A 26,509-nucleotide genomic window follows, 5' to 3' on the forward strand; every position below is an offset into this window, starting at 1 on the left:
CATGCCACGGAGCAACTAAGCCCGTGTGTCACAACTACTGAGTGCAAGGGCCCTGGAGCCTTCGCGCCACAACTAGAGAAGAAAAAATGCGTGCGCCTCAACAAAAGATCCTGTATGCCTCAAGGAAGATCCCGCGTGCCACAACTAAGACCTGACGTGGCCAAAAATAAATTTTTTTTTTTTTTGCGGTATGTGGGCCTCTCACTGCTGCGGCCTCTCCCATTGCGGAGCACAGGCTCTGGACGCGCAGGCTCAGCGGCCATGGCTCACGGGCCCAGCCACTCCGAGGCATGTGGGATCTTCCCGGACCGGGGCACGAACCTGTGTCCCCTGCATCGGCAGGCGGACTCTCAACCACTGCGCCACCAGGGAAGCCCCAAAAATAAATTTTAAAAAATAAATAAATAATAAATAAATCTTTTAAAATAAATAAATAAATAAAGGCTGACCTGCCCTAGGAAACAGAGTGAGTAGTAAAGCCAGATTGAAGCACTCTCTGCCCTCAAAGCCTGTGTGTGTTTAACCATCACCCCACCATCCTTTCTTATGCATACTGTATAAAATTACTTCTTTAATCTCAGGCTTGGTGTACTGAGTTTAGGAGACACATGGCTTACAAAATGCTGGATAAAAATAAACCAAGTGTGATTTTTACAGATACCACTTATTACATATGCATGTTATAAGAATTTACTGGTAGGAAATTATGTATCAAACTGTTAGACTTCACATATTATCAACTCTACAAAATGCAGAGTCATTTCCCGCATTTTCTTCTATCAAAAAACCCTGATTTTTTTCATGGGTTCTAACTAATGCACATGTGAAATACTGCCATCCGAAACTAAAGAGAAAAAAAATCAGCAAGATATTTGAAATCAAAAAAGTCTATTACAGTTTTAAACAACAGCAACAACGAAAAGCACACATACTGTTTGCATCTTTCTGTTTAAAAAGAACACACAAACACATACCATTTTAGAGAAATGATAGTTCCCTTTAAAATGCTCATCTACTGACTCCACCACTTCTACCAAATAAAGTTGCAATAACTACTTATTTTCTTGCTCTCTGCAATTTATAACTTTTGTAAACAACTAGTATCACTGGTTGTTATTTCTGCAGCTATAAACATCGGATCCACAGCAAGATAACTGGCTTTTAGAAATACCAAGAAGCAACTAGTAAAATGGGGTAAACAAGGTAAATTATTTGCTAAGCTATCAGGTAAATTAATTACTAACAAACTGAGAATCTTAAAGCAACTTTCAAAAGGTTAAATAACCTCTTATCTTCTTCCAATAATTTTTTCTGAAATTCATCCAGTTCCTCTTCTACCAGGTTGTCTAATAAATACTTACATCAATAATAGCTGCTGCACTGCTATCTAGATGTTTATACAATTCATATAATACTTCTCTCAGTTTCTTCATTGTTTTCTTATTGGGCTGAAGGAGCATTGCTTGGAAGTTCACTGGCAAGCCATACCTTATACATAAGCAGAAATACAGGATGTAACACAAGCAAACATATGCAGAGATTTTCTTTTTAAAGCAAATACTCTCACATTCTTCTTTAATCACAGTTAATGGGGAAAGGGTACCTCACTTTAATGACCATGTTTACAAGTTCAACTAATATACACAGAAACTCAAACCTTCTCTGGTCCTCAATGACCATTAGAAATCTTTCTTTAGGATGAGAGCCAACTGTCTACTAGGAATTACTTTTAATTACTCTTCAATTTTTAAGGTAATCTATGAATACCCTCAGCAGACAGGGGTAATATGTAAACTTAGTACAGTGTCTCTAGGTATCTGCAGGGAATTGGCTCCAGGACCCCTGTGGATACCAAAATCCACGGATGCTCAAGTCCCTTAAATAAAATGGTGTAGTGTTGCATATAACCTACACATATCCTCCAGTATACTTTAAAATCATCTCTAGATTACTTATAATACAATGTAAATGCTATGTAATTAGTTGTAAGTAAAATGCAAATGCTACGTAAATCGTTGCTAGTGCTCAGTAAATTCAAGTTTTGCCTTTTGGAACTTTCTGGAGTTTCTTTTTCGAATATTTTCAATCTGCAGTTGGTTGAATCCATGGATTCGTAACCCAAGAACATGGAGGGCTTTCATGATAATAAACAACATGAGATTACTACCCACATCTACTATGAAAATTCAAAGAAATTTACAAATAGTGAGCACGACTGCAGATAAGCATTTTGAAATATTTCTAATATGAGCAACATGTACAGAGGATCACAAGATGATTGAGATTTTAAGTACCTCAAAATAAAAAAAATTTTAGGTTAACTGAAATGAGGACTTTAAATAAGGCAGCGTTAGGTATACCGCATACCAAACTGCATATAAAAATATTTGAATGATCTTCTTTTAAACAAACACTGGCTAATATTTCATAATCTACATTTAACTTAAGTACATAATAAGAAAAGAATCAGAGAGCACAGCAGCGTGATCTCTTCCTTCAAACCCGGTATTAAGGGACAAGACCAACATGCACGTAATAAGCAGTATGACACTGACAATCTCTCCCTCACGACTGGCCCTTTGGTTTCTCCAAATCAATTTCCTATTAGTAGACTGTATGTTTTAATAAAGAGGTCCAATGTAAAGGGATCTATAAATTCTTTAGTTCCAAGTTTCTCAATTAACTTCCTTTACCTCAAAACAGACTCAACAAAAACCCTCAACGCTTTTACATGAATCCACGCAATAAACGCCTCACTGAAATTCACTTTCAGCCACCGTACAAGTGGTCCCTAGAGAAAGAAAGAAAAAAAAAATCACCAAAAATTTGGTCCTGAAAATGGCAGTTAGAAATTAGATAAATCAAATATTTTTAAAGGAGCAACTATCCAGTAAGAATCTTTAGGAGCATTAAATCACATTATAATTCACTTTAAAAATGTTTCATTATTCTCATTATCTTGGATACTTTACCTTAAATTAGATGAAAAGATTAAGCCACTACTCTGTAACCTCAGTAGATACAAAAATCCATTGAATCTATTCACTACACAGAAAAAGGTATATATATATATATTTTTTTTTTTTTCTTTTTTTTGGCCGCACCACGTGGCTCGTGGGATCTTAGTTCCCTGACCAGGGATCGAACCCACGCCCCTTGCAGTAGAAGTGCAGAGTCCTAACCACTGGAGCACCAGGGAAATCCCAAAAAGGCCTATGTTTTAATGAAAGTTATTTAAAGTGACACAGAATATAGAAGTGTCCTTCTACAGGTTTGAAAACCAAAATATAAAAATCTAAATTTACTATCCAATACTCTTAAACATTTTATACATTTAAAATAGAATTCAATTACACACAACTTCTCAGGAATAACAAAAAATAGCTATGTAGTAAGTCATTTAATACCCCTAGGTGTTAGTTTTCTCATCTGTAAAATCAGGGGGTTGATCTAGATCCCTAAAACCTGTTCATCATGTTCTAAAATTTTAATGGTTCTATTAGGTAGTATATATTCTTTCTGAATTTAGTTATTCAATACTTCTAAATAAAAACACTTCTTTAAAGAAACAAATGACAAATAACTTATTACCACCTCTCCATACTTAAAAGACACACATGATCAGTTCAGCTAATAGTTATTTAGATAACATTACTAGGCTCATTTGGATGTAACAATCCATTTACGCAAAAAGGATAATACAACAAAGTGAAAGTCTTTGGTTAAAGTATCTGTTCTTTAAAAGGGATCTGGAACTCCCCAACAAGTTGGTTTTATTTGACATTACTTGGTTAGGGTTAGTTTTCTCCCAACTGAGATGCAATGGTTTATAAAGTACTTGGAAATAATTTTAAATGGAATATGCTTTTATTTCCTCTTGCATTACAAGAGAAATACATTTTCACTCATCATGTTTCCCCTTCCATACAAGCTTCAGTCTTCACAATAATCCTGCACTTGAGATGGCAAGAAAGTCAACACCATCTTTCACTCACAATTCCATCCCTGTTCTCCATTGTGCCTAGAACATACTAACTCACCAATGGTTTAAATACAAATTCCTCCAATAAAAGACTGCATGCAGCATTAAAAAAATCTGCCTCAAAAAATGAAATTTCTTACTGAAGAGAGAGAACTACTACTTAACTAAAATAACCCCTCACTATATGGGTATTAATCAAAACTCTGCATTTAAAATTAATTTCTGATATGGACTTAAGGGGGGTTAATTTTAAGATAATATATTTTAAGATAAGGATTCACAGATCTTAGCTTGCTTAGAGAAAACTTATTTTGATTATTTAGTAGAAAAAAAAGCTAGAATCAAAAGCAAAATCAGAAAAGTTTTGTTTTCCTTTAAATTAAAGAAAAGCAGTACCACTTTTTCTTCTGCTTAACACTGATAATACTAAGTATTAAAAACACATACAAATTGCTTTTTCTTGTCGGTAGAAAGCCTGTTCATTTCTTCTTTGTCTGCTTTCATCTCCTCTTCATTATACTGGAAGTCACGAACGATGAATCTAAATTGGGGGGCGGAAAAAACCAAAATTGTCCACACCATGTAGAGGTGATCTAACAAATTAAAAAATAAAAAATAATAATCTTACTTGTTTTCCCTGGCTTTGTGTCTGAAGTCATCAACTGCCTTCCTAAACAAGGTGACATTACACAGGTAACTGTCTTGGTCCTCTGAGAGAACACTAGAGAAAGAAAGACCAAGTCCATTTAAAGCTTTATACTTATTGCTCACATTCACATTGAGGGCAGAATTCAGAAACAGGAGGAAGAGGAGGAACAAACAGTGGGGTACGGCAGCCCTTCCCAAACCACTTCAGTGCTTTTCATCTGTACTGCCTCCACACTGAAGACACTCAGTGTGTATGATGTTTTTATTTACGGTGCCTTAACAGCCCCCTAGTGCATTTCTTCCTAACCAACAAAATTAAACATTAAATCAAGTAAAGCATCCAAACTCAAGAATCATGCTTTTCAATCTGTATCAGCACTAGGCCAGCCAGCCAAGGAAAAACTGTCCAGCACCTGGCTGGTTTCCAGAATCTCCTTACTTCCTTGCTAAACACCCTCTTCTCTTCTGGTGACTGAATTCTCTCTTCCTCTCTCCAGTCCAGCCCTGACCCATGAGTCCCGGCCCACCCCTTTTAACTTGTGCCCTCTCAAAACTATTATCCTGCGTTCTTGTTCCCAGTGCCCATGAGATCTAAAGCAAGGCAGCTACAAAGTGGACAGAACTCGATAAAAAACCTTTAATGATCCTCAGGTTTGCCAGAATTGACAGTAATGTGAACAGTAATGTGACAGTAATGTGAACTCTTTCTGAACAGTTTTTCCAACAGAAAGAAGCAGAACAGCAGCTCAGCCTCTCAGCTTCTTTGGCCTTTAACTCTGACTTGGCATTTATACACACCTCTGCACTTAACCACCCAATGATGGCAATATTTCACATGGTCCAACCTTTCAAGATTTATGTAGAATATTTTGCAAATAGCTAGGTTTTGTGTGTTTTTTAGGTGAAATTATTTCTTTCAGGTTTAAAGATGGTTTTTTTCAATCTATTCTTCTTCCTCAAAAGTCCACTTTCATCTTCACTGCTTCCAAGAGTAACCACTCAGGTATTGTGCCAAAAAGCAACAAGTGACAGTATTACTACTTATAATTCATTTTAAAATAAAGCACTTAGAACAATGACCAGCACATAGTAATCACTCAAAAATGTTAGTTACTATGATAAGTGAAGAATCCAACATCAAGTCATAGAGATCTTTCCTAAACAGAAGTACAAAATTCCAGACTAACCCACTACAACCTGTCTGCCCCACATGAACTAAGCATCCTCTTCAGGTGCTGGCTGAGCTACTGCATTGTTCTCAATGACTAAATTTAAATAACTTTTCAAGTCAATGATTCCAAAAGTCTTTAGACTGATAAATAGTTGAACAGATGTTTTCACTGAGTGAGGAAGGGCTGGGGACTCTCAAGGGGTCGGTGAGCACTCAGGGGTCATTCAGAAGACAGGTATTGCCTATACTGAACTGTTGGCATCTGAAATTTTTTTTCCTTTTAACTACTAAAGTGATTTTTCAAAAGATGTAAGTCTGAAGTAATATTTCTAAAGTCCTTCTTTCCAAATAAACCTGGGCCTACACACCACTCCCCTGGACTAGGCTCACACACCACAGGGTGGGAGGACATTCTGTGTGCACTGGGTCCTTGCTCTCCTCCTCTCCCTGCCCCCAAATGTAAAGACAACCTCTGTGACTTTTACAGTCTCCAGAGCACAAAGGTCTAAGAAGGTGTCATCTGTCAGGATAAACAGCTTCGGAGGAAAACCAGCATTAAGACACAACCTCAATCTTCAGTTTACCATCTGAAGGGCCAGTGTGAATGGGAAGTATTCCCCCCAAATGGGAAAAAAATTCACAATGAGCACAGGTTTGTGGTTTCATTCTCAAAAAATCAACATCTGTGAAACTACAATAATCATATTACCTTCTACTTTATTATCTTATCAAGCCTTAAAAGAACCTCATAATGTGTACAGGGAAGGTGCGATGCTCATTTTACAAAGAAAATGAGGCCCAGAGAAGTTAAAAGACTTACCGCAGGTCACATAGCAAGTTGGTAGCAGAACCAGCAATAGAACTCAGATCCCTGGGTCCAGGACTCTTTCCATTATACTAAGCTACCTCCCATATGACACAATGAAACTGGAAAAGAAAATATTTCATGGGCCTGGCCTTACTAACACCACTTCTTTACTACCTCCTAGACCTTTCTTTCACCATGCTGAGGGTATATATATATACACGCTGCGGGATATATATGTATACACAAAACAATTCTTTGGGGGTGCATATACACTGTACTTAATATTTTCTTGAAGAATATCTTGTGTAGAATGGCAGAATGCAGGAAAAAATGACATGCTATGTAGTGTCAAGAGTGCAGGACTTGGAGTTAAAAGACCTGAGTTTTAGCCCTAACTTTGCCACTGCACACTAATACAGCCATATATGCTTTAGGCAATGACTTAACTCTTCTGCGTTTTTATTTCTTCATCTATGAGAAAAAGTATAACTGCCAAAACTACTTCATGGAATTTCTGTACATATCAAATTAGACAGTGAATATTAATCCATAAGTTTAAAATTGCTTAATAAAAGTTTGTTTTTTTTTTAAAGGAAAGGACAGATTCAGTAGAATCTATGCTTACTGGAAAGTGATGGTAAATATTTGCAGATCAAAAGAGTACCCTAGTAGCCATTTTGGTACACTTCCTTTGCAAGATAAATGAGGAAATATAGACACATAGTAGGTATACAATAAATATTGAAGGAAGAATTTTGAGAGGGTAGCACATAGAAAAAGTACCACACCAGAGATCTGGGTTCTAGTTACAGCTCTGTCACTAATGAGATGTGTGACTCTGGGCAAACCACGTCACCTCTGTGGCCTCAAACTTCTACATCTATAAACATGAGTGGGTTGATCAGACTGTACAAAGACCCTTCCAGGTCTACAGTAGCTAGAGTTAATATAACTCACTTATTTTTAAAGTGAAAATGATGGCTCCAAAACTGTAAAATTTACCACAAAGGAAAGATAAAGATATTTCCTATTCCAACATCCAAACTACCAAAGGAATTCTATGAAAGAACAGGCTTTACAAAGACTACTACTTACTTGCTAGACCTTGGAACTACCATTTCAGCTAATGTTTCATACTGCTTAATCCAGTCATTGTGGTTTAACCTGCAGAAAAGATACAATTAAGTTACTGGAAGAGAAAAACAAGTCCTACCTTCCTGCCAAGCCCAGAAAGAGAAAAAATTATGAGACAAATAGGAAATCCAACTATAATAGGTATACCTCAAATCTATTTAACAACAACAAAAAAAAATCATGTTTTCTACAGAGAATGAATTTCAAATACACTGAGTGGTAAAGCAGGAAATACAGCTCACCATCTCTTATATCCAGTAACTATTGCAAAAGAGGCACATTCTAGAACTAAGTTTGGAAAGGAAGCAAAGCAAAATACAGATTCTAAATTACTTTCAAACTTCAGCGTTGATATACATTATTATCTCACTAAAAAAAGAAAAAAAGGAAAGAAAGAGAGAGAGAGAGAAGCCATGCTGAAATCACTAACATTTCTATTCAGTGGCCATTATGAAGAGCTGGGTAAAGCCACACTTACCAAAAGCACAGAGTACCAGGAAGTGCTGAGTAAACAAAGTGACACTAAACCAAGCTGCCACAGATCACCGTGCAACAACCTTTCTAGAGACCACTGGCTTTTGTGGGTGTGGCGAGAGATGATTATATATGCAGAAATAAAGAATTGTAGTATCTATAGCCAGGATAGTGAATAATCCATTATACAAGGTATCCTAGGTCCTATCCGAGGTTTCAAGTACAGTGCACAGAAAACTATGAAAACTTCTGGTCTTAAACACAAATTTTAAATAAAGGTTGCATGAGACAAATCTTTTATCTGGGCAAAGGTTATTTTCCTGCATAGTATAAAAACACAAAGACATAGAAATTTTTTAGAAATAGTGTTCTAGTATTCTGCAGTAAGGGGGAAAAAGCAGAAGTCAGGTAATACTGTAGACACTGAAATTCAATGGAGGTCCTTTCCCACCCCTTTCCAGGAGGCATCATTTTCTAATATTCCCAGTTTCCTAACCAGACAAAAATGGAGAGCACAGCAAAGAAAGATTTCATGAATAATGCTCTGAAGAGTCCCCAGATCTCCATCCCAGTTTGGATCCCCTGAAGATTCCCTGATAGTGAGATTTTAGTGTAAGTCAGAAGTGAAACCATTAACAGTGTCTCTTTCCCTCTCTCCCTCTCCCTTTCTCCCTCTCCCTCCCTCTCTCCCTCTCTCTCTCTCTCACACCCACACACACACACACACACACACACACAGTTCTCATCTTCCAAAGGTTTCATTTTACCAAGATTACCAAATATTAATTAAAACAGAAGGCCTAATCTAAAGGAGATTTCAAAGGACAGTCTAACCCAGCAAACTACGCCCATAACCTGTACACCTGTTTTTGTAAATAAAGTTCTGCTGACACACAGCCACGTCCATTCATGTACACACTGTGTGTGACCGCTTTCAGCTACAACCACAAAGTTGAAGTGGCAGAACTGAGTAGTTGTATCAGAGACCATATGCCTTGCAAAGGGTAAAATACTTACTACCTGGCCCTTTGCAGAAAAAATATGCCAAGCTTTTATCTAATCCATCCTTTGCTTCTTAGAGGGCTTAATTCATCCTAAACAATCATCAAATATTTTTCAGAAAAACAAACAGCTCCCTGTTTTGAAAAATCTAAGAACAATATTTCTTTTAAGTCCAATAATTTAGCATTATTTAATTTTTTAATGGGCCAGCTCTACTAAGCAAATTTTGATCTGGAATATCAATTTATAATTGACAGCTCTATTACCGGGTTATGAACTCAATTCTACTGCATGTGCCATATGAGTACATGTTGGTTGACAGAACAAATGACAAGGTGATACTCCCTTTACACTTGGGCTTATGGAAAACTTCAAATTACAATATCAGACGCTAATGTTTTTCTGGTATTTTAACAGGTAAAAACCTTCTGTAATAAAAAGACATACTTGGGAACCACGACCAGTAATGTGACGAGATACTCTGAGTCAAGAACAAAGTCATCCTTCTTCACAATTTCTGCTAGACTTCTAGTTAGCAAACTTCCTCTGAGGAATAAGAAAAAAATCATTAGGCTGATAATTATGTGCTTCCAGAACACAAGTAAAGAAACAGCAGGCTAATTATAGTCACATATACTATATATACATCTCAAGAGAGGGATTAGCCTGAGTTAACATTTTATTTTATAAGAAGTCAAAATTTAGCTGAATATTTCCCACACCCAAACCCGAAGAAATGTAAACATTTTATCAGAATTTGCCTCTAGCGTCTCTCTTTGTGTTTGCTTTAATTATTATAACTCAGCTCTTCTCTTGATTACATATATAGTATATTAACTGAGAAAGTATTATTCATTAGGTATCAATTAAAGTCTACCTCATCATAATTATGAAATCATATCATCTAAGCACAACCTTTGATTTCCCTCCCTCTCCCTGGGTATCAAGTTTGGCTAGTTAACCCAATAATCAACTCTTTTAACACAGTCTTCATTTGGTCTCCTAGTACATTTCACAGTGAAAATGACTTGCCCTGTTTGCACCTCTGACGGTATCCAGCCAACTTTCTCTCTGGGATATGACTGCGTAACTGGAAGAGTCAAGTGCTTAAAGCTACACCTGTAGTGGTCACATTACAGTGACATTCACCAAAACAAGAGCGGTCTACTTTAAGAGAACCTAATATGTAGAAGATCAGAACTTGGAAAACAGGAAGATTAAAGAATGAGTAGTACATTACAAAAGGATTCTTCTATAGAATTCTTTTAAGCAGCAGATCATTGCTATGTAATTAAACTATCGTTTGATTTAACACAATTAACTTTAGATAATTTTCAGTGAAAAACCAGATGGATAAAGGGATAAACCAGGACCCAACTCACAGGTATTATGTATGAAACGAGTATAATAAGTCAGCCTCACATCTGTTTTGACTAGCCTGAATTAGTGAGCTTTTCTCCATGAAGTGAAAAAAACACCATATTGATTATAGAAACAGCACAAAGTGGAACTTACTAACCCCTGACAATAGTTCATTCAGTGTATGATAGAGTGCGTCCCCAATTCTTTTTTTTTTGGCTGTGCCGTGAGGCACGCGGAATCTTAGTTCCCCGACCAGGATTGAACCTGCACCCCCTGCAGTGGAAGCACAGATTCTTAACTACTGGACCTCCAGGGAAGTCCCTCCCAATTTTTAATTATTTACATATACTTGACATGCTTACGCATTCTTTCGTTCCAAATTCTGAAGATTCCCTTTCAGGTTGTTATATGCGGATGCTCGAGATTTCAGGTCATTGTCAATCTGAGTCACTCCCTTTAAAGAGAAAAAGGGAAAATTTTCCTAAACCTGTCTCTACTAATACAATCAAAGTAGCTGTGCTTAAACTTTAAAAAACAAAACACCAGTAGTTCCTGATGTAAAAATACTCTATTATTTTAAAAGCATGGCTTTAAAGGTCATTAAAAAACAAACCTACTTCATTTTTAATAACTATGGTAATTGTCATATAATCTTTTCTATTAAAGATAATGTTTTAGTCTACATGTATTTTAATTATTGTTACTATATTACTTCTTAAACCATGTAAATGGAATCCAGGCCACTGGTTACAGAGATAACTAATTAAAAGGCTTTAAAATACAAGTTTCAAGGATTAATTTCCAAAGGAACTAAATCACATAGACTTTTGCTATTCACAACACCACTACTCTTCCACAAAATATTTTTGCGATAAAATTTAAATTATGTTTGAATTTATTTATAAATGTTACACAAGCTGATTTTTCAAAAAGATGATTAAAACTACTAACAACTTAGGGAGAAAACACAAAGCAGTAGATTTAACATTTGAGGAACTAATTTCAACTCAGCTCTACCATCACCAGCTGTGTGGCACTGGCGTAAACTACTTGACCTCTCTGAGCCTCTTTCCTCAACTATAATAGTATCAGGAAGAAGATGACTAAATCCTTGATAAGGATCAAAAGAAAACAAGGCTCATAGTAAGAGCACCACTTTATATTATCTGACTACTCATTTTCATTAAATTATATGATGACTTGAGTTAAAATCCTTGAGATGCTATTCATTTACATTTAACCATAGAGCACAACGTACAAATAAAGCCAGTGGGAGCCAAGGAAGTCTGTCCAGGTGATTTAAACCATACTTTTCGTCCTAGCCAGGTCACAGAAATGTTGTCAGACAATTAATAGGTCCTTGTCTACTGCCTCATTTTAGTTTCAGGTAAGACTTTTACATTTTTCTCTCAAGCTCAAGGACTTTGAAACATAAAAGGAGCTCTTAATTCAGTGAATTCATGGTGGGCTTTAACACCTGTGGGCTCCCTGAAACTGTACATAACATCATGTGGTACAAGAATACGGGCAATTTTTCTGGGTAGAGAATCAAAACTGAACATCAGAAGGGAAGGTGTCAGAGAACCCATAAAGTTTAATCTGAATCAGTACTGTACATAAACATACTTAAGTGACCATTATCATACATCTGAATGATTTATAAATCTCTAATCTATTCCAACTTCCTGTTCTATGTGATCTCAATTATGCTTCAAATTTATATAAATAACTATAAAATTTTAAAGTTACTTTTCTTATTCAAACATTCTTGATGCAACATTTAACTTAACTACCTAAATAAACTACACAATTTGGAAAATGTACACATGAAAGTGTTATCCTTTTTTGACACCTTTTTTTTTTAGTAAAATTGTGTAAGTCACATATAATTAAGCTGCCCTGTCAAAACCTAAATTAGTATTTAATAGCTAAATACTTATAAAATAAATAAAGCCACTATAAATCAATGTATCCTACCTGTATCATTTTTTATCTTACCTTGGCAATTATTTCAGAAATATTTTTCAGGGACTGCTTGATTGGATATTTAGCCATGTCCCATTGAAACCTTGTTATATAAGTAACCAAGTCAACTGAAATAAGGGAAGAAATTAATTACTGAGGAGAAACAATAGAATTTTTTATAGTTTGCTACAAAGTAATAGGTTTTAGTGCTGAAATTGGCATTAAGAAAATCAGTAAAGATGTCATCGTTTGTGAAGAGTCCTGGTTAAGTAAATGTGGAACTGTATTAAGTAACATGGATTAATCAAAATTTTTACCTTGTAATCTGACTGGATCTCTTCTCCTTACTCAAAATTTAATATATATTAAAATGTTCCTTTCTAATCTGATGACTTAATAAATGGAATATGTACATACCCATGATATGCCTCATATGTAGAAGAAACAGACACAAAAAGATTACGAATCTACTTCAGGAGATTCCCTGGTGGCACAGTGGTTAAGAATCCGCCTGCCAGTGCAGGGGACACGGGTTCGAGCCCTGGTCCAGGAAGATCCCACATGCCGCGGAGCCTGTGCTCTAGAGCCCACATGCCACAACTACTGAGCCCGCGTGCCTAGAGCCCGTGCTCTGCAACCAGAGAATCCACAGCAATGAGAAGCCCGTGCACCGCAATGAAGAGGAGCCCCCGCCTGCCGCAACTAGAGAAAGCCCGCGCACAGCAACAAAGACCCAACACAGCCAAAAATAAACAGAATAAAATAACTAAAAAAATAATATATTAAAAAAAAACCCTACTTCAAACTGTCTCAATAAGTAGAATTTGACAAAAGTATGTTCTTTCTTTGCAACTTACCCAAACAAACTGAAAATGAACTTGTCTGTTAAAACCTTGTGATGACTGTTTCTAGTAGTCTATATTTCAGTAATCTTCAAAACATGGACCTTTTCACTTTCAAATGACAAGAATAAGAAATGCAGGGCTTCCCTGGTGGCGCAGTGGTTGAGAGTCCGCCTGCCAATGCAGGGGACGCAGGTTCGTGCCCCGGTCCGGGAAGATCCCACATGCCGCGGAGCGGCTGGGCCCATGAGCCATGGCCGCTGAGCCTGCGCGTCCGGAGCCTGTGCTCCGCAACGGGAGAGGCCGCAGCGGTGAGAGGCCCGCGTACCACAAAAAAAAAAAAAAAAACTACAGTGACTGTTGAGAGTTTAGCCAAATCTCCATATTGCTGCCTCAGCATCCACCTCTGTGTGGCCAAGTGGCCTACAGGGGCCTCGAAGTTATACTAGACAACAGTCTGCAATCACAAGTAGATGTAAGCTCCTGACACGGTTTTCCTGACATGACCCTATGATAAGTGCTCTCCGCTGCTGCCCAGGGCCTCCCCTGCTAGTGTACCCTTTAGATAAGACCCCCCTCGCAGTTAACCGAAACCCTCCTTTTTGGTTTGAATCGACCAACCTGGACTTGGCTTGGGAACCCCAAAGCACTCCACCCACGGACCCTAATAAAGGCATGTGCCCCAGGTCCCTCCGCTCTCCCTCTGCCGGCACCGCCTTGACCTCCCTGCCTTGCCCCCCTCCTCCAGGACCTGTGAGTAATAAACTTCTCTATTTCTCTTTCCCTTGTGGTCTTTTGCTGAACCGTGGCTCACCAACCCATGACACCCCAGGGCTTTACTTAACAAACGTTAATTTAACCAAGTCACATCAGTGACCTTTATTTATCACAGTAGGCAATGTAGGACAGAAAGAAAGGAAAGGGTTGTTTCTTATTATAATGACATATCACTAAAGATCAGCCTAATTAAAAATGAAGCAACTGCTAAAATGATATTTCAGGAGAAAACAACAAATGCAAGTACAAATGACAATAGTGTGGTTGAAACCATCTTTATAAAGCCATTATTACATAGAGCAAACTCTACATAAATACTAGTTTCTAGCTATGGAGAGGTCGGTGGTAGACTATTCTATGGATACTAAAGAAATGTCACATTCAAATCTGAAGGGAGGAGGCATTACTCTGCAAGAAAATTAATAATTTTTATTGTAAGGCTTTAGCAGTTGGACGCTATTAAATACAAAAAGCTAGAGAAAACAAGTATTCAACTAGAACAATGCTGAGAGAGACCTAACTTGGAAACACAGTTGTTAATGGGAGTTGACAAATAGATTCTGGAAAGAACTAAGGTAAATCTTTATAATATTGCTTTTGGAAGGATCCGTACCATAAACTATATTATATATTATGTAGGATTGTCTTATGAGAGGCTGTGTTTCAGAGGAAAGAATGTAACTGGCAATATCACCAAATTCAGTAGTAATCATTCTATTTCATGGCTTTCTATTGCACTTAATATCCTTACCTATAAACCTTTTTTAAGTCATTCACTTTATAGAAATTAATTGCAAATCATGAAACATTAGCTTACCTCCATTGGCCAACAGATTCTCCTGAACTTTATCTTTACTATCCTCCAATACGTCAGCCATATACTGAGCCACTTTCTTAACCACCCTTGGGAGGAAAAAAAAAAAATCAACAATCACTTTCAGGAAAACAACCTAAATTCCATGCTATACAATGAACACATTACATAAAGACACGAATTTGACTCTATTTGTTCCAATTACACTATCTGTATAATACAGAACAAAAGGGTCCTAACTTCTAAAATAATGTTTTAAGGACAAAAAGCACCAAGATCTTACTATATACGTCAAACTCAACTGAGTAACTGTAGTTTTAAGGAGACCACATGCAATATGTTTACCAAGTCTGGAAAGAAAGTAGTGGAAAGCTAGCGAGAATAAGCTGAAAAACTGGGCAACAGATCTCACTGCACTGCAAAAACAAAGGGGGAAGCAGGAGCTTTCATTCACCAGTTATGTGCTTCCCCTTAGGACAAAAGGGATCCCAAAGGCAATAGAATACAAGCAATGTTAACAATGAAGAATGCGGTCCTACACTATTTATTCATTAACCATTTATTGAGCAACTACTATTTGAGAGAAACAATGCTAAAGGGGAAACCATGGTGTCAAAACTACTGAGGCACCTGCATATCACCTTGTCGATCCCTTCACTTTATAAATAAAGACATCCCCAGGTATAAAGAGAGTAAGTGACTTAGCCCCAAAACTCACAAAACCAGTTCCCAGCAGAGCTGTGACTAAAAACGTGGTGTCTTGACTCTGGAGTCTGGTGTTCTTTCCCCCATTCCTTGTCTGCCTCTGGGCCATGGGTGGGATACAAAAGTATACCAGACAAAAATCTAGCTTCCCATTTCTTAAAATCAAAATGCAGAGATACCAAAAAAACCGGATGATTAAATACAAAGCCATCTGTGGTGAGCGCCAGCTGAGATGACCAGGCTACAGACAGAAATGCATAAAGGAAAAAGACTTCACTTCCAGCTACTGTAATCAAAAAAGCATAACGGATCAGGAGCAGGGCAATGAAGGACAGGAATGGTTTTGAAAGGCTGATTAGGTGGGAAGAATGTATATTCTTGCCACAGGGCATCATATGAGTCAAGATCCAGAGAGATAAGAAAAGCAACGAATGATGAGGGGTCCAGACTGCCGGGAGTGTCGTGCTCAGGAGAAAGGAGGTTGTGCTAGGACGGCCGGCTGGGGCCAGACTGCAGGTAGATTGCCTCTGATGTCAGCCTTTAGGGAGAGGTGTAATAGTCAAAACAGGACTTTGGACAATTTCTCCAATGACTTTGTGCTCAACAGCCGGGAGTGTAAACTGGAAGACAAATTAAGAATCTCCTGCAACATGAACCAATAAGGGACAGAAAAAAGCAACAGAGGCCAAAATGTGAATGACAATCCTATGCGGAATGACCTCAAACCTAAGAAAGTGGAACAAATTCAGAAAAAAATGATGTAAGCCGTAAGTCTTCAACATGTTTAACTTGGGATTTGTCCATACACTTGGCTGTGTCTCCAAAATTCACCCATTCCTTCAAAGAAGACAAACCATTACTCCTATATAAGTTGACGAGCATCTTGTAAACAGAACCATATGCTATGAACATTCAAAAATGTGCAGTTCACAACATTGTAAATCAACTATACTTCAATTTTTTTAAAAAATGTGCATGTTTACCACAGAAATGGTTCAGAGTGTAGAACTGCCTGGTGTCAAATTTACCAACTTAACATCGCATAACTCAGACCTTGATAATCTCCCTATGCATCTCTACAGGAGTATCCATGACACATGGTCATCTTAAAAAAAAACTGCTCTAATGATTAGATTACTGAAAAAGTATAAACTATAATTTACTCTACCACAATGTTCAGAGTTTAAAAACTGGAACACTCAGTCATTAAGCTAGCATCTGTCAATTCTACCTAGGTCTAACAACCATATGATTTTTAAATTCCTCATATCTTTCAGGAAGACTGATGAAGCCAAGATTGAGTAACAGTGCAGAAAAGAATAGCTGACAAACTGCATAGGCAACTTGCAATGCTTCTGACCAAATGAACTGCATTTGCCCTAAATACTTACTTCCCTAAAAAATGTGCACAAACCTTAAAGTATACTCAGGACATCCCACTGATGATTTAAGGAAAGATCTAGAGAGCTACTGAGGTGATTAATAAGGATCCAAGTAAGTGTTAATAATTATATTCTCAGGAACCTCCCTTCTCACTGTCCTCTTCGTTGTCATGACCTAACATTGCAATGAGGCTGGTGGTACTGCAGAAAGGACAATCACCTCAGCAGGGGCAACCACGAAAAGTTTACTTAATTAAAAACCTATAATCAAGAAACCAAGAGACAAAAAACTGACTGTAAGAACTGAGACTATCATCAAAAATTATTTTCACATTTGCTCTACTGAATGCCTGGAATTATTAACCCTAAAAGCAGTTTGTTACTTTTGCTTTCATCCTCTCTTTTCCATTTTTATTGCCTAGTGTCTGCCCTTAGCTGACGTTTTCAATATCTCTTGCATAATCTACTGTAAAAGTGGCCCCCAACTGGCCTTTTGCCTCAGGAGTACATCTTTAGGTCTATTTATTTACTTACCACATGTTGTTATGTCAAAAGATCTCTCTGCAACACCTCAGCCTCTACTACCAGAGTACTGCATTATGGTGGTTCTATCAATTCAGAAAAGCATAACAGCATAAACAAGAAAAACCTTCTACACAGATTTTGAGAATAAGTTCCCCTCTATTCAGGTCTGTTCCCTTAAAGCTTTAATCAGATGTACATTTCTAAGATTCTCCAAAATTCTGGTTTTTTACAAATTATACCTATTTACCTAAGCCCTAAGTATTTAGAAAGCTCTGTATGTCAAGAGTCAAAGGGATTGTAGACTGAGTCTGTCAATTAATCAAAATTCAGAAAGTTATTAAGGATCCCATACCCATCATCTTCAGCTAAAATACACAGTAACTGAATTTCAAGTGACTAAACCTGTAGCCTAGAAAAATCTTTTAATGTAACTGAATTTTGAAGACAAAAGCATCACCAAATAAATCTTCAAATAAATGGCATAACAGCCCATGTTCATGAATCAAAGACTTAATATGTCAGGATGGCAATACTGCCCAAATTATCTACAGATTCTACACAATCCCCATCAAAATTCCAGCTGACTTTTAGCAGATATTTGACATGGTGTTCCTAAAATTCAAATGGAAATGAAAGGAACCAAACAGCCAAAATAATCTTGAAAAAGACAAAGTTAAATTGGAGAGCTCACATTTCCTAATTTCAAAACTTACTACAAAGCTGCAGTAAAGAGGGCAATGTGGTACTGGCATAAGGACAGGAATATGGAATACAAATGAGAGTCCAGAAATAAACCCTTACATTTACGTTCCATGAATTTTTGCAAGGGTGTCAGGACAGTTCAATGGAGAGAGAATAGTCTTTTCAACAAATGGACAACTGGATATCCACATGCAAAAGAATGAAGATGGACTTCTCCCTCACACCATATACAAAATTCACTCAAAATGGATCAAAGACCTAAATGTAAAAACTAAAACTATAAAACTCTTAAAGAAAATACAGACATAAAACTGTGTGACCTTGGATTAGGCAATGTCTTCTTCCATACAACCTCAAAAACACAAGCAACAACAAAAAAGAGATAAATTGGACATTAAAATTAAATGTTTTGTGCTTCAAAGGACACTATCTAGAAAGTGAAGACGACCAACAGAATGGGAGAAAATATTTGCAAGTCATATCTGATAAGACAGTTGTATCTAGAATATATAAAGAACTCTTACAAGTCAATAATCAAATGACCAATAAGCCAATTAAAAAACAGGCAAAGGATCCAAACAGACATTTCTCCAAAGAAGAAACACAAATGGCTAACAAACACATGAAAAGACGCTTAACACATTATTAGCTATCAGGGAAATGCAAATCAAAAACACAATGAAATTCTCTTTAATATCCACTAGGATGGCTATAATCAAAAAGATGGAGCTTCCCTGGTGGCGCAGTGGTTGAGAGTCCGCCTGCCGAGGCAGGGGACGTGGGTTCGTGCCCCGGTCCGGGAGGATCCCACATGCCGCAGAGCAGCTGGGCCCGTGAGCCACGGCCGCTGAGCCTGCGCGTCCGGAGCCTGTGCTCCACAACGGGAGAGGTCACAACAGTGAGAGGCCCGCATACCGCAAACAAAAACAAAAACAAAAACAAAACAAAACAAAAAAACCCAAAAAGATGGATAGTAACAAGTATTATCAACAATGTGGAGAAATTAGAACCTTCGTACACTGCTGGTGAGACTGTAAAATGGTACAACCGGAAAACAGTCTGGCAGTTCTTCAAAATGTTAAAAGTACAGTTACATTGACCTAGCAATTCCACTCCTAGGTACATACCCAAGAGAAATGAAAACACATGAGCTCACAAATACTTGTACACAAATATTCATAGGTAGCATTATTCATATGAGCCAAAAAATGGAAACAACCTTAATATCCATCAACTGATGGATTACCAAAATGCAGTATATCCACACAATGTAATATTATTTGGTAATAAAAAGAAATTAAATGTTGATACATGCTACAACACGGATGAACCTTGAAAACATTATACTAAGGAAAAGAAGCCAGTCACAAGAGACCACATATTGTATGATTCCTTTTATATGAAATGTCCACAAAAAGCAAATGTATAGTGTCAGAGAGTAGGTTAGTGGGCAGTGGGGGTGAGGGAGTAACTACTAATGGAAACAGGATGTTTATGATAGTGGCAGGGTACTATGTACTACATGTACTATATACATTTCTGCTAGGCAGAAGTACTAAAATTGATTGTAGTGATGGCTGCACAACTCTGTGAATATATGAAAAATCACTGAATTGTACACTTGAAGTAGGCGAACTGCCTAGCATGTAAATTATATCTCAAAAAAAATATTAAAAGGAGTCACCGTTTTCACACATCAAACAGGTGTATTTTATTGTACGTTAATTGTATCTTCATAAAGTTGATTTACAAAGAAAAAAAAAGTCATTGTTTTCTAAAAACATTCCAATAAGCAGAATACACATGTGATAATAAACCCAATGCCCAGGTAGCCTAATAGCGACTCTCATTTTGCTCTAGCCTATGCATATAAATACATTACCCTTCTACAAATGCATCCAGTTTAGCCAGTTCATCCGACAAACCAACCAAGACGTCCAGTGTGCCAACCTAGAAGGGAAAAACAACATTTCATTACTGAGATTTCATCCTGTTTTTTTTTTAAACAAGGTAATACAACATCTTGATTTGAAGGGCCTGCAAATCTTAAGTTCTCCATATTTTATTTCATAATATGCAAGTGTGGTTAAAAAATGTTTGCTAGACACTGCAAGGCTATTTATATGTACAAGATAATCCTCTAATTCATGGGCACAACCATCACTTAGATGTGAAGATTCCACAATAGCAGGCCTGTGCCTCTGCTGGTCCTGCCCAGTGGCAGTGGATCATTTGAAGTCATGGTTTACAAGAGCAGCTCTTGAACAGGGGTCCAGAGCTGTGCATCAGAGTGTCTGTAACTGAAATTGTGGGTTTTTTTAAAGGAAACTTTATGATTATTATTATTTTTGGCCATGCCACATGGCACACAGGATTTTGGTTCCCTGACCAGGGACTGAACCCGTGCCCCTGCAGTGAAAGCACACAGTCCTAACCACTGGACCACCAGGGAATTCCCTGTAATTGAATTTGTACTCAAAACTGTGTACGTGTAAATGAGCATGTTTTGGAAGAAATGTAAACAGTCTATATCAGTGTATCAAAGGAATCCGTAAGTCCCAAAATACTAAGAACCAGTGGCTTTAAGTATTTCTTAAATGAGTGTTGTATGTAACTGCCTCATTTGGTTAACCAGAAAAATATAATTAAGTATCATGATCTTTTCCATTCTTTACAAAAGTTCAGTCAACCAATTACTGGCAGCCTGCTTCACTTGGAGGCTGCTAGATTACTGATGTTTAATAAATGTTAAGTAGATAAACTAGATTAAATAACTAGGATAGATTTGCCAAGTATAATTAAAGAGGTGCAATGGTAAAACATTTGCAACATCAGTGAGTATTACATGAATTTAATAACAGAAAAATGGATTCACTGTGATATTTAAGAATACATAGTCCCAAGATTTTTCACTTCTAAAAATCATATTTAAGTAATACATCGAGTATTTTCATAAGATTTCTCATTAAAATTTAAATTATAATTTAGAAAAGCACAAAAGTTTAGGAAAAATGTTATTTTGTTTTGGTAGTTTCCTTCAAGAGATCTCAATTTCCTTATTATCTAAAATTTAAAGATGAGAAAGAACAAGATAAGTTTTAAATTATGCCAATCCCTAGAGATGAGAGAGTTTTCTTTTGAAGGAACCTGGATATCTCATTTCTACCAAAAGGTAAGCAGAGACAACTGTCCTCTCCTTCATGATGAACCATTTTGCACAGCACAGTTTTACCTTTAAGTCAGGAATGTTGAACTTTGAAGTAACTGCAAGATTGTTGTTCTTCGTAGTTGCCGCATGCAATTTCTCCCATGTTTGCTGACATGTTTTCTCCCCAGGAGCTGATATAAGCCAGAACTCAGTCATGTTGGTTACCAGATATTTCTTCCAAAATCAAGAGAGACTCTGAAATGTAAAACAAACCAAACCAGAAGTACATTTAATATCACTTGTTTCTAAATTATTTCAGAGTGATAAGCATAGCCTGTTGCAAAACTATCAATAATTCAACACTGGCATACAATCCTAAGCAAAGTCAAATCTACTTACCTAGATGTAAATCCATATAAATGGTAAATGGTGATTTATTTATGATACTAGGAAAAAGAAATGATAAAGACCTAATACATGAAGTACATAATTTTTTTAAATTACAAAACATCCTAAAATGGGAATTAGTCAAGAAGTGAGACTACCCAAAATATCAGCCACCAATAGTTTCATTCCACAAAAGAAGGTGGGAGAGTCACAAATTTATACATTTATCTTAAATTTTTTAAACATAAAGCCAAAATAGGAAGTAAAAAAACACGCATAACTCTTACCTTTGAAAAAGAATTGAATCAATGCATTTGAACAGTAGCCACCAAATAAATTTGCCACACCTGGCTTAGCAAATCCTACAAGGTCAGCCAAATTGGTGGTTAATTTTCATCCATATTCAAGCTAAGGGAATCTCCTCAATCCCTAGTGTATACTTAGTGGCCATCAAACGCTTACAAATTTGCAAATAAAAAAAAACTTGCCAATCAACCCTGTAAAACAGTCTCCTATTTAAAATATGACTTGGGGCGGGGAGGGATGCATAACACAACACTATTGGATCTGAATTAAGAGGCTGTGGATCTCCCTTTCCAGAGTTCCATTAAGACACAACCAACCCTCTTCCACAATCTTTCTCCCTCTCCCCTTTTCCCTCTCTCCCTGACACACACACACACGCGCGCGCGCATAAACACGCATGCCCACACATACACGCACGCGCACGTGCAGAGAAAAAGAAAGTCCAAAACCAAATCTACTCAGAATCTAAGTAGGTAAAGCACACAAACACAGAAGAACTCATAATATAATAGTGTCGTTATTTCTACTTTAATATGCTTTCATTAGAACCACCATAAACTTTCTACTACCACTGCTTGTTTAACCTTTCCTGAAATTTGGAGTCTTAGGTAGAAGATAACGATATTACAAAGTTGTCCTGATAATCAATCAAATAATGAATGTGAAAGAACTTTGCAAATTTAAATTTCCTTTAAAATGTAAAGTATTATAGTTAATCGCAATGGACTTTCATAATTTCAAAAGGCAACTGAAATTAAAGTAATCCTAACGGGCCTCCCTGGTGGCGCAGTGGTTAAGAATCCGCCTGCCAATGCAGGATACACGGGTGCGAGCCCTGGTCCGGGAAGATCTCACATGCCATGGAGCAACTAAGCCTGTGGGCCACAACTACTGAGCCTGCACTCTAGAGCCCACAAGCCACAGCTACTGAGCCCACGTGCCACAACTACTGAAGCCCGTGCTCCTAGAGCCCATGCTCCGCAACAAGAGAAGCCACTGCAATGAGAAGCCCGCACACCACAACGAAGAATAGCCCCCGCTCGTCACTAGAGAAAAGCCCGCGCGTAGCACTGAAGACCCGACGCAGCCAAAAATAAATAAATAAATAAATAATCTCTAAAAAAATGTTTAAAAATAAATAAAGTAATCCTACCAGGTCATTACACAATTGTAGGTGACCTGAACATATGTGCCATTCAATATTCTTATTTCTTTCTAACTTCCATTTCAAGAGCATCTACCACATACTAGGTACTGCTCTAAATGTTTTGTATGTTATTATTTCAGTTAATCTTCCTAACACCTCTACGAGATACGTATCATCCTCCCCACTTATAGATTTTTGTGTGTGTGTGGTACGCGGGCCTCTCACTGCTGTGGCCTCTCCCGTTGCGGAGCACAGGCTCCGGACGCGTAGGCTCAGCGGCAATGGCTCACGGGCCTAGCCACTCCGCGGCATGTGGGATCTTCCCAGACCGGGTCACAAACCCCTGTCCCCTGCATCAGCAGGCAGACTCTCAACCACTGCGCCACCAGGGAAGCCCTAGATTTTTTTAAAAATAAATTTATTTGTTTATTTATTTATTTTTGGCTGCATTGGGTCTTCCTTGCTGCACGCGGGCTTTCTCTAGTTGCAGCGAGCGGGCTTCTCACTGCGGTGGCTTCTCTTGTTGCAGAGCATGAGCTCTAGGTGTGTGGGCTTCAGTAGCTGTGGCACACGGTCTCAGTAGCTGTGGTGCACGGGCTTAGTTGCTCCGCGGCATGTGGGACCTTCCCAGACCAGGGCTCGAACCCGTGTCCCCTGTATTGGCAGGTGGATTCTTAACCAGTGCATCACCAGGGAAGTCTCCACTTACAGATTTAAAAACATACTCAGAAGGGTTAAACTGGTGAAAATACAGATGGTGGTATTAAATGAATCTGAAGAATTGTACTCTAAGATGATTTTTTCCAACATTCCTAAAAAGGCTGCGCTAAGAGCTGCACTCTCTCAAATGGCCAACAAACTAAACACAGGATTAATACTGATGGTAAGCCCAGACAAAGCACTCAGCCTGGCCAGAAAAACAGTATCTGATGACCTGCAGATCACCTCCTCTCCCTGCAAAATGGCAGGTGACAGAATCAATTGTTAAGGTCTTCCTTATGATACTGTTAAATTATCTAAACTGCAGCTTCTTCAAAGACTGTAACCATATGAGCTATTACAGTAGATGTCACTATCATACCACTCAAGAGTTCTAGAAAATCTTTTCCAGCCAGCAGGTTTCCAAAGGATTTCAAGAAATATAGAAAGAGGACCATATTTCCTCATTTATAAATACCTGCCTGACTCTACTGAGCTTTCATCAGGATCAAATGAAATAATGTCATGGTAATTCTAAACAAAACTAGAGTCCCATCCTGCCTCTAAAGGCTGTTCCCAGTGTCCCAACTAGGAAATATCTTGTTTACTTACTATCTTGTAAATGCCATTATTATGCATTTATCACACTATTCTGCTTCATTTTTTTCATAACATCTTTTCCTCTCCACCTGACTGGGGAATCCTGAAGGGCCAGAATCATACCTTCTTTTCTGATGCTCTAAAAACCCAGCATATACAATTCCTGCCAACAGCAGGGACTTTATGAATAAATAAGAGACTTTATGAATAGGCCCTTGCTTGTTTTATGAATAAATGAAATATAACAATGACTCTGAACCAATCAAAAAGTCTGATTAGAGAAAAAAAATAAGGGCCAAGAAAAATATTTAAATGTTTTTAAAGCTTTTAAAAAAATTTAGTCTTTCAGAAAACAAATCCTAACCTTAGAGTAGTATATAAATTAAAAATCAGTAAAGCTGCAGATTAGTAAGCCTTTGTGTTTCGTTATTTTACAGGTGAATATAGAAATATAAAAGAGAGGGATTGAGAAAGAACCTGTTGGTACTTTTGGCAAAGCCATGGCCTCAATTCTTCTATCCTCTAGTCAAAGCAAACTATATAAGAGGAATCTGATGGGAAAGACAATGACTTAAGTTATCTAAGGATAAATGTAAGAACTGCCTATGAGAAGAGCATCAATAAGTCTTCGGCAAAATCCCTGTTTTTTTGTCCATTGTTATCCTGTCACTTAAACAAGTCACATAAAAAAATTTCTCTTTGAAATTGAAGTACAATTTACGTTCAGTTCCAAAAAAACCCTATCTTTGCAGATGAACATATCTGGGGGGGGAGGTCAAAAAATGAAATCCCTGTTGCTAAACACATTTCCCTTTCTGAGCTACACAGACAGTCAAAACTGGTGTCCACTGGTTAACATCTCACCAAACGTCTGGACACCTCCACTTCCGCTGACTGCTTCAACTGACTTGTATTTTTTTTTTTTTTGCGCGGGCCTCTCACCGTCGCGGCCTCTCCCGTTGCGGAGCACAGGCTCTGGACGCGCAGGCTCAGTGGCCATGGCTCACGGGCCCAGCCTCTCCGCGGCATGTGGGATCTTCCCGGACCGGGGCACGAACCCGCGTCCCCTGCATTGGCAGGCGGATTCCCAACCACTGCGCCACCAGGGAAGCCCAACTGACTTGTTTTTATGCCTAATTATTTCCCTTTGTTTCATCTTGTATATTGGAAGTCAGGCAAAAATATAGGCAAATCATATGTTAAGCAAAAGAGAAAATGATTTAAAAGGCATTCCTCAAGACTCAGATCAAGGTTTAAGTCCCTCTGTTATATGTGTGTATACAGTTGCTCTCTTTTTTTTTTTTTTTGCGGTACGCGGGCCTCTCTCTGCTGTGGCCTCTCCCGTTGCGGAGCGCAGGCTCCGGATGCGCAGGCTCAGCGGCCATGGCTCACAGGCCCAGCCGCTCTGCAGCATGTGGGATCTTCCTGGACCGGGGCATGAACCCGTGTCCCCTGCATCGGCAGGTGGACTCTCAACCACTGCGCCACCAGGGAAGCCCTACAGTTGCTCTCTTGATGATCTTATTTATACTCAAGGCAATTCCAGTCTAGATCCTGAACACTATTCCAAATTGTGTCTCCAGCCTAGGCTCCTCTGCTGTATCTAGAGCTGTACCCAACAAGTCTCCACAGCTGACTACAAGACATCTCCATCTGGATGTCTCCAAAAAAACCCAACATTTCTAGTCAAACTCCTAATGGCTTCCCCCAAACCTGGTCCTACTCCAGTGTTCCCTGAGTTAGCATAGTTATTACCCCTGCAACATTAGACAACTATCAATAGAATTGTCAAATGTCATCAAGATAGCAGCCAATACTTATTGTGTACTTCCTATCTACCAGCACCAGTCAAAACACTTTACATGGATTAACTCATGTGGTATATCGCATGGATAGTAGTTACAAATGAAGAAACCAAGGCACAGAAAA

The 26,509-nt window shown here is 38.0% G+C and overlaps 1 protein-coding gene across 1 annotated transcript in view; it reads right to left on the minus strand.

The window, feature by feature from the left end:
• ATP6V1C1 (ATPase H+ transporting V1 subunit C1) overlaps positions 1-26,509 on the minus strand; it is a 37,328-nt gene that overhangs the window by 1,202 nt on the left and 9,617 nt on the right. Inside the window, exons 2-12 of the mRNA XM_082601740.1 lie at positions 21,526-21,696; positions 20,176-20,243; positions 14,983-15,068; positions 12,580-12,674; positions 10,944-11,035; positions 9,667-9,765; positions 7,705-7,773; positions 4,611-4,703; positions 4,430-4,523; positions 2,694-2,791; positions 1,362-1,488 (exon numbers count right to left, since the gene is read on the minus strand). Of these exons, the coding sequence (XP_082457866.1) occupies positions 1,362-1,488; positions 2,694-2,791; positions 4,430-4,523; positions 4,611-4,703; positions 7,705-7,773; positions 9,667-9,765; positions 10,944-11,035; positions 12,580-12,674; positions 14,983-15,068; positions 20,176-20,243; positions 21,526-21,657 (1,053 nt within the window). The 5' untranslated portion in view covers positions 21,658-21,696. The remainder of the gene's footprint in view (positions 1-1,361; positions 1,489-2,693; positions 2,792-4,429; positions 4,524-4,610; positions 4,704-7,704; positions 7,774-9,666; positions 9,766-10,943; positions 11,036-12,579; positions 12,675-14,982; positions 15,069-20,175; positions 20,244-21,525; positions 21,697-26,509) is intronic.

Source organism: Mesoplodon mirus (genome assembly GCF_964341445.2).
Source record: "Mesoplodon mirus genome assembly, chromosome: 16".
Classification (NCBI taxonomy): Eukaryota; Metazoa; Chordata; class Mammalia; order Artiodactyla; family Ziphiidae; genus Mesoplodon; species Mesoplodon mirus.